Raw genomic sequence first — 9765 nt, forward strand, 5'->3', positions numbered from 1 at the left:
CCTACGGGGCGCCGGCGGTGCGTGCGCGGGGCTGGCGCCGAGAGGAGGCAGCGTTGGGGCGGGGAGTGCGAGGGCCGGCGCCGCGTTCAACTCGGCCCTTCGGTGAGCTGAGCTTATTTTTATTAATGTAAAGAAAAAGCGTAGTTAAGCACTGATTTATTATCTATATCTCTGGGCTTGACAGAGCCGTGTGTAGACCAAAGCCATACACAAAAGTGAAGTACTTTAAGATTCGTGAATAAGTGGTGGTTTTTTAGGTTGGTCATCTTGAATTGTGTTTGGTCAGCACGTAAGAAGACAACGAAGTCTCCCAATTCCTGCAATGAAGAGAGAAATGTGCTCCACAAGTGCGGTAACTCCTGATTAAACGGAGTTACCCGCTTGTTTTGAGAGATACCGGTGTTCAGCAGATTGCCGTTTCATTAAAAAAGCTTAGCTGCTGTCAGTGTTGAGGACAGCCGCTGTGTCTGTGTATTTGATACACCTTTATGTATATTTAATCAGTGACCAGTAAATGGATAAAAAGGCATGCTGGTAACACTTTCAAGTTACAAAGTAATTTAGGCTAATAAGGGCTGAAGCACTGTTGGGTGGCTGAATTAAACCAAACCATGGGGTAACAGAAGAGAAGGCGCAGTAAGGAAATGAAAGGTAATACTGGAAGGAGCAATTTGAACTTGTTTATATTGGTTACTTCTAGATTAACTTTACCCATTAGTCATAAAGACTTGGTGTCCATGTAGGTAGTTCTTTATGCAGCAGTCAGAAATACACGTGCTTAAGTTGTGCGAGGAATGAGAAAGAGAACAAGGCTGAAAATATTCTAACACTTGATTTCATTCTCAGTTGGAATAGTTTGTGTGGCTTTGGTTATCCTATATCAAAGGTGTGATTACGACAGTAACTTAGTTTTCCTGGCCAGGCACCTGCTTGAGTTCGAGCTGAAAACGATTTGTATTGTAAATGAGGAAATGATCTTGAAGGACAAGGCACAGTAGAAGATGGGCTTGAAGGGGCCTTGAGAGATCACTTGTCTACCCCTCCCGCCCCCAGAGATGGGATCAGTACCTAAGCTTATAGCTATATACAAATCGTCTTAACTGTCTGAACCAAAGGATATGAAGGGAACTAATGGGAGGCAGGGCCCAGGAAACTTAAGAGACTGTTCTTTCCATTAGGTGTAGTCAGCCTGTGGAACTGATGAGGATGTTCAGGGTACTAAGCATTTATGTGAATACAAAAAGCAAGTTCAGAAACTCAGAAGAAAATTCCACTGAGGACTGTTAAAAACAAGGTGTCAGTATGTCTTTGAACCGCAGGTTGCTGGAAACGGGTGAAGTGTCCTGGGAAAATTATTACTACTTGTTTGTCCTCTCCTTGTGCCTCTGATACCGGCTACCGTCGAGGACAGGGTAATAAGTTGATGTACCCTTGTTCTGACCTGCTATAACCATTTCTTGCATCAAGCACGTATCTGTCCTTACTGTTAGGGAACGTTTTTATGACGCCTACCCTAAAAATCCCTTGCTGGAGTTTAGTTCATTACTTCCTGCCTATCTTAGTGGGGGAAACAGTTCAGTTTCTTTTTTTTTTTGTATTTGAAAGTGTCTCGCATTGAGAGAGGAAATGGGAGAGAAACTTTGTAATTCCAGTTCCCTTAGCTTTGACTGAACAACAGGTTTAGTTTCCTGTTCTTCTAATAAGCAAAGCGCAGAGATTTAGCACAATTAATTTATGAAGAAATTATCTAGCTTAGTTACTGTCAGTCACTTCTGATGTAATTGAATAGCTGTTCTCAACAGAAGAGTTCAGAGTACCATGCATGCTATTTAATTTTATTGGGTCAGGTACCTTATCTAAATCCCTGTGGATGATATATGTATCAGAAAGAGATGATAGCACTTTGGTGACAGTCTTTCAGAGCTACACGCTTGGAATGGAGTAGCTTTTTCTGCAGTTGTTAACTAAGTTAGAGTTGAAGAGCCTGTTAGTATTTGATAACTTGTGCCTCAAAACAACCGGATCTAAATTCTGTTTCCCGTTATGCACATCTGATGCTTGCCATGTATCTGTACATTTAGAGCTATCCATTATTTCCATAGTGCACAGTATAAGCAAAACTCAATATGTAAATGTGGTCAAATATGCACAGAAGGTAGATTTTCTGGGTGGGGGAGATGCAGTTTTACAGTAACCTGTCAAGAGACTTCATTCTGAGAAAAAGTTTCTTCTGATGAAATACTTTGAAATCAGGTATAAAAAGTAATATAAAAACACTTATACATATTTGCTGACACCTTGTGATACTTTCCGATGTGTTTTACAAAATACTTCCTAAAACATAAACCTGATACTGGCTCATGTAATTAGTTTGTAGGCCGACTGAAATCTGAGATTATGTAAACATTGTTTAAGTAAATCAATTAAAACACATTTTTGTAAAACAGCACACCAGAAAGCCAGAACTCGCCTATTGAACAGAAAGTAATTCTTTAGAAACTTGGGATGGGTCCGATCATTTAGATTCTGTATGATTGCTGCATAATATATGTTTTTTCTTGTGCAAGAAGTGACCAGAGGACCACTGTTGGTATCTTGTATGTCTCCTGGGTTCAGTAGCACTAGCTGTGCCAGAAATCAGAACAATGGACGCGGGGCAGCTTTAGTCCTGCATGCTGATGTGGTTATACAGCTCCAGCTCCACATGTCCTAGTGAAGTTCTACCCCAAAGATGATTTTTTAGTACAAATTTGTTTGTGCGCTGCATGGTTTTGGAAAAGGAGATGGCTGAAGTCTGCCAGCCTAGAGCATGGAAGCAGCATGAAAATGGTGCAACTGTATGCATGCCACATCATTTGGTGTCATCTTCTATCTCTGTAACTATGTCATGTTGTAAAATGGACAATGTTTTCTCTTGAATTCAAGCCTCCTGTCTCCGATTCCCCCTTCCTCCCATTCCAAAAGTACAGGAAGCTTGATTCCTCTGTTAGTGATGGGTTGATTTTACATCCATATAACTCCAGTGAAGCAAAATGAACAGGACGACTAAACAGACAGGTCCTAGTTATTTCTCTTCTTGGAAAAAATAGGCCAGGGAAGTTGAAGTTGTCTGAAAATGCTTATTTTTTTCCTAAGGCAAATTTTACCTAAGGTGATTTTCTATAAATTTACTGTCTCCCTGGAAAATCAGGATTTGCCAAACTGTTTTAATGCTAGGTTGCTCGGGAAGGAGTCGGGAGGGGAGGGTTAATACCAAGGAGTTGTGTCCAGTTTTGTGACCAAAAGGCTTTCCCTTCTCCCCTGTCCTGGTGGAATAGTCTATTATTTCAGGAGTACTGTTAATAACCTTTATTATTTAAAAAATTGTGAGGTCACTGTCTGCACTAATGCTTTATGAAATGTGTAAGAAGTGAATGCAAACCTCTGTGGTTTCCTCTAGAAAGTAGAGGAGCATGCTTTCTTGTTTGACTGAAGCGCCAGAAGCATTTAGCTGTGCTTTGCAGTTCTTGCCTGTACCACCCATGGAATAGTACTCTTATCCCAAAAGAGGTACCCAGTACAATAGATATTAATTTGCATAAGAGGGTGTTTTCTAATTATGAACAGTTTGTGTGTCCAGGGACTTTTGATTAGTGATGAAGTGAAACTAGGGAAGAATATGAATAGCTTGAGGGAAGGAGGACAAAAATGAGAAAATTACAAGAGAAATTGACGGAAATAAGATGAAAGCAATCTTTTTTTAAAGTATTCTGTGTAAAGCATAGCAGAGAGAAAGCAATTTTGGACCAAGTAATAAGGAATCATATGTTCATTAACAAGAACTACAAATAATTAGTTACTATTAAGACAAGTAAGACAGATTAATTGAATTCTTTCCTGAGGAGTGACTAGGAGAGAAGAATAGGAAATATGCAGAGATACGTCTGCTTTCCTTACTGCTTTCTAAGGAAATCACCAGAGCCTTGCTTGTGGAAAATCTGTACATTTAAAATTTTGATTATATTTATTTTAATTCTGTATATGTCAATGTAACCTCACAGAAAACATGAATATTTAAAAAAAAAAAAAAAGGCAAGGGGCAAACCAGGACTAGCATTGCATATGATACATATAAACTGTGGAGAAAACAAAGCAACAACAGGCTCTTCAGTACCAAATTCTACCTTGGAGCTGTTTTTACATCTTTTCTGGCAGAGGTATTGGTTACTTTTCTGAGGTACACACCTTGTATCTTTAGGCATATCTTCATCCATGTCAGGTTGTAAAAGTGCGGAGGGTCAGTTCTTTCAATCTTATGTGACCTTGTTATTCAAAGATTACTTTGCCTTCTACATCAAACCGTATTGAATTCATAGGTCCTATCCTGCAGCGCAAGCATGTGCTGTATGTGGGTTTAAGGCAGGGTATTGCAGTCTTTATTCCAAACTGAAATTTTAAGTGGGGTTGTTAGATTTTGTATATTGAAGCCTGAGACTGTCACGGACAGGTAAATTGATCATGAACAGCTTTACATATGTGCAGCAAATTGGGTGCATTGGACCAGTCCATCCTGGGCTGCCAGATGTCCAGAATACCAACCAGGCTCTGTGAAAGTACAAGAAAAGATGTATTTTGTTTCCTGTTCATGTAGGACTTGACCATGTAATACAGAATGCCCAAAGCTTCTAGTCACAGGAGAAGTTTGTGTAAGCTAACTAGTGTTACTAACAGAAGGTGGAAGTTCGATCCGCTTTTGTGTTTGTCTTGCAAGTATATCTGTGTAACCTTGTTTTGATGAGATGTGTGTGTTTGTGTCATTGTGGTTATAACTAGGTTTGAAGATTGCTGTTGTATTTGCATTAGTTACAGGAAGATAGCAAGTATTTTATGCTATTCATATTAGCTTAACTCAGAATGGTAAAATCCATCAAAATGGTCAGCATGTCTAAATTGTGATCTGGAGAACACAATTCCCGTGACTCGGAGAACACTTAATCATTTCAAATACTAGCTTTAGTCTGTTCCTCATAATAAGAACCCTAAGAAGTTCACTTTGTTGTGCGTGTTTGGGTTTTAATGTTTGGCTGAAGGTAGACTGAGGCTGCAGCTCCAGGAGCAGCAGAGGCAATATAGTAATTTGCTCAAAAGAAATGAAGGTAAAGAAGGGACGGCTTCTTTTCTTCCTTGCTCCCAGTTGCATGGTTCAGCCACCATCTCCTGTCAGCTTTGGCTTTTCTCAGAGCCTTCTCTGAATCGCTCGGACTTACCAGCTCAGCAGAGAACTGCCCGCTTGTTGGGAGGAAGCAGAAGTTAGTGTTCTGCCACATTTAGGGAGCTGAGCTGGCTTGCAGAAGAGCCTGAGTGCCAGAGCTAGCACAGGGCGAGTGAAGGGAGTGGAGGAAAGAATGCTAGCAGGGGTGGACTGTGAGATGGGCTCGCTCTGCCTTGTGAAACTGCACTGTCTGCTCACAAAGCCAAGCCGTGGCATGTTGAAGGGGCTGCAGAGAAGTGTTTCAGGGTACTATCTGGTGAACAGAACTGGGCGTTTTTCTGACTCGGAAGTGGTTCTTTTTCTGTCTTTGGTTTTCTGTCCCACGTACCCTTTTTTTCTTGTGATTCCCTCCACCGGCCCACAGAAGACCACACAAATAATCAGTTTTCATTCAGTTTGTGGAATAATTAAGCTGCAGAGGACTTTAATACTAACGTTGGAGAGATAAAACAGTGCATAATATTGGCACTAGGCCAGAACTGGGACATTACAGCTCTGTCAGTGAAGCTCCTGTTTGTCTGGCAGAGAGCTTGATTGAAATTAGTCATCTTAACTACTGATTGTCTTGACAGAAGAAAAACCAAACCTGTATCCCACAAAGATGAAAAGATAACTGTCCCCTGAGTTATGACTTCTGAGCTGGAACAATGCTCAGTAGTAGTTGCTGGTGAGAGCTACCCTACTAGTTTTCTAATTGTTCCACCTGAGAAGGTGAAATAGCTTAAGAATCATTCTGGCGCTGCGAGCAAGGAAGGAGCACTCCGTAGCCTTTCCAGAGCCTTTAGCAGTGTTTGTGCAGCCATATGCTTCTGAAAGCCACTAAAGAGCTGCCCCACAGATTCTTTTCATGCTTCGTTATGGAATGCCTTTAGGTGAAGGCAAACCTGCTTATTTGCGGATAGATTTTTATTTTCTTTTAAGACTGCATTTGTTGATCAGTGCTGTGTTTTGCTTTTGCTGGATGTTCCTGACATATGATACTACATTTCTTTCCGTCAGAAAAATCTTCTGAATTAATTGTAATGTGTGAGAATGTTCAACTTTTAGAATGTGTTTATCTGTTTATGGGCATTAAACAATTGGAAGAAAATGGTTGCATGAGTAATACTGCCTTTACTAATTTATTACAATAATGTCTTGAATCTTGTTATGGGTATGAATGGTTTGTTATACTATTCATTTTACTTAGAGCGCACTGTGCCAAAAATATAAAATAAATCTCTCACTTTTCTTTTTTCTTTTTTGTTTTTGTTAGATGTTAAGGCTAATGTATACTGCTACAGCAATGCAGAGCAAAAATGTGGGAGCCTCAGGACCTGAAAAGTACACGGAGGCATTTATTAAAAAACAGATTGAAGAGTACAACCTAGGAAAGAGACATTTAGCCAACATGATGGGAGAAGATCCAGAAACTTTTACCCAAGAGGATATTGATGTAAGTACAGTTGCTCTGTTGGAGAAGTAATTTACTGTATAGTTTCAGATATTGAAAGCACTTTACTTCAGCATGAGCCCCTCAGCTCTCTGTGAATTTTAATCAAACTGTCAGAATAAGAAAGAGTGCTACTACACATTGCAAACATTGCAACTGTGACTGTGAATAGAGATTCTACCTCTGCTACCATGTGAGGTCAGACATCACAGTATAGAGCTGTATACCATATCCTGCTAAAGCACAGTAGGTTCTTTTTAAAAGTCCTAATGGATAATCCCCTTGATCTGATGTTGTAAGAGGCACTGTAAAGGTTTATGTAGCACTTCGAAAGGTTTACCCACAATTTGACCTGCTGCGTATATTCAGGTCAGGTTTTCTTCTATGATACTGTGGTTGCTGGTAATGCAAATTAAATTTGATAGGATGTTTTACAACTAACACTCTGGTTTAGCTTGGAGATTTTAATATAGACGTGAATTTAAACTCATACCAGTAGCTCCAAACATACTATTTTATTGCCATTCGCTATGACAACTGACAGATGGGTGGCCTCCTCTTTTTCTATGTCATTTAGGCTCATGTATAGATGTGCTGCCTTTCACTCAGAACAATGTTTTGTGTTGTGGATTTTTTTTAACGTCCCACCTGGTCCTCTCTTCTGTCATTTCTGTCTTTTATTTTATCACACATCAGAGGTAGGGAGGAGAAATTTCATTTGGTGACATCCACTCTTAGGTGAAGCTGCATGAAGGCTCATGGCTGAAGCTTTCTCTGTGCAGCAGCAACACTATTACTATAGCCATGGCAGCACAGTGTATCAGCAGGGCCCTTAGGGTAGACGTAGTAATGTGGTATGTGCCAAAAGAGAGGTGTACGTGGTTTAGTTTTTTGAAGGGGAGAAGATTGTGTGTTGCCTCTCTCAGTGGCAAAATTCTGTCAGCATAGCCGTGTCCACATAAGAGGTCTTGACGGTGTGCTTGTGCCAAGAAAGAGAACTGCATCTGTAGGTGGTGATACAGGCTGATTGCAAACACATTTGACAAGCTTCAAAACTAAGTTCTGAAAACTTCTCTGAAAATAGACAGCAAAGTAGAGGAGACACCCACAGTTAATGGCCTGCTGAGAAAAAGGCTGAAATAAGACTTGAGTCTTATCAGGTATCAAAAAATCCATCAGGGAAGCTTGACTTAAAGTCACAAATCTGTAGGAAATCAAGCTTTATGAGTACAAAGCTATGCACTGATACTGCGACTACTTTCATTCAGAATCGTAGCTATCGCTTTGCTTTTCTACAGAGAAGTGCCAATGCAGAGACCCTTCCAGTCTCAGTGTAGAGGGGATAAGGTCCTGTCAACAGTAAAAGTATTCTTTGAGGCATCTGGGTCAGCAGTAATAGCAGCCTGTTTCTTTACATTGGCTTTCTTACTACTGTACAGACTACAGAATTTCCTTTTCCTGTAGTTTTCAGATGTTTTTTCTTACCTTTAATGACCTTCATCTTTTTGAGTTACTTTCTTGTAAAGTATTCATGCACAGACCTGCCACCAGAATACCTCCCATGTTAGTACAGTATGATGATGATACTAATAGTTCAGTTTGTTTGCCCAAAAGGTTAATGGTAGGAGAATGCATTAATCTGCAGTCTGGCTTTCTTCCTTGATAGGGTCTAGGGGGAAGGCTTACAGACAGCAAGACTGTGAGAAATGGAAAATGACCGTATCTAAGTAGTGTTTTTTTCTTTATGAATCCACAGCACTATGATCGTTTGCACAAAATGAACTGAGCTCCATCATTAGTAAAAGCAGATTAATTCTGGAAATTAGCTTTTACAAATGCAGTGCAAGTGACAAGAACAGGCCTGCTTTGCAGACTCTCTTTCTGAAAAGATGGAGAAGTGGAGCCGAAAGAGTAGTGTTCTGTTTGGTGACACCAAGTATCTTGGTACAGGTTTGATTTCTTCGTATTCCATCAGGTGTTGGAAAATACTTAAAGTGTGTAATAGTGTCTGCTATGCATAATTAAATTTCTGTTATAAAAACATAAAAGCTGCTTAAACACTGGCAGGAGAATTATGAAGCTTTACATTTTGAACAATAATAATTCTTTCTGATGAGTGCTTATATACCTCCATGTCTTCTACTGTTAATCAGTCTGTGCAGTGTATTTCAAAAGTAGACATCATAGGATTCCGTCCTTCACTGGAGTTTTAGGTACAGTTTAATAAAAGTTAAACCCTGTGAAGTTTTAAACAGGAAAATAAGTTGACTTACTTGCTAATCCTTCTGGATGTTGTGGAAGCAGAATTGCCTCTTACTAATACTTTTATTTAGGAATGAAAAGTTAAGCTGTGCATTACAACTATATTTCTGGAGGAGAAAAAAAAAATCCAGCAAATTGATATATAACTCTGCAGAAGTCTACCAATGGCTTTTTAATTGGTATTATAGACCTTACTCTGAAGCTACAATGTTTTATTCTCCTATGTGTGAATATGTGCTATGAAGTTTCTCTAATTGATTTGCTTTGCCCATTCCATTTGATGTATCATTTTTCACAATATTTCATAATTTGTGCTCATTTCTAATGAACAGAGTCGTTAGGACAGGCATGTCTAAGTACAACTGACAGCTAACATTAGGTGCCAGATGCAGTTTATAAAGCTATGTAGAACTGCAGAGAACAGTTTAAATAAATTAGCACCTGTACATTAGTCTCACTTGCTGGTAATTTATAAGCGAATCAGTAGAGATGACATTTAGGTAAGTCATTGATCAAGTTAACAGCTGCATACCCACTGCCCAGCTGGGATACCTAATTAATAGAGATTGCAGTCCTGACCTAGTGCTTTTCCCCGTTTGAGTCTGTAATCCTTTTATTTTGTGATTTAACTTTAACTTATGGTTGTAGTAAACAGCCCACCTTCATTTTCCACTGTCAGTTCTGTGATATTCTACTTTAAAGCCCAGAAATATAAGTAAGATTAAGTATTAATCTTCATGACCGATTTATATGCCAGTATTTTTATTATTCATTTTTATGCAGTCACTAAATGCTCTCCCAGATATGAGATCATTGTAAA

At 39.5% G+C, this 9765-nt stretch overlaps 1 protein-coding gene across 1 annotated transcript in view; it reads left to right on the plus strand.

Moving 5' to 3' along the window:
• The first annotated feature begins 55 nt into the window (after nt 1-55).
• Nucleotides 56-9765, plus strand: part of MRPS9 (mitochondrial ribosomal protein S9) — a 34566-nt gene continuing 24856 nt past the window's right edge. The window contains exons 1-2 of the mRNA XM_009326244.1: nt 56-102; nt 6507-6686. Coding sequence (XP_009324519.1) covers nt 6507-6686 — 180 coding nt within the window. The 5' untranslated portion in view covers nt 56-102. The remainder of the gene's footprint in view (nt 103-6506; nt 6687-9765) is intronic.

This window comes from Pygoscelis adeliae, unplaced genomic scaffold (genome assembly GCF_000699105.1).
Source record: "Pygoscelis adeliae isolate BGI_AS28 unplaced genomic scaffold, ASM69910v1 Scaffold156, whole genome shotgun sequence".
NCBI lineage: Eukaryota > Metazoa > Chordata > Aves > Sphenisciformes > Spheniscidae > Pygoscelis > Pygoscelis adeliae.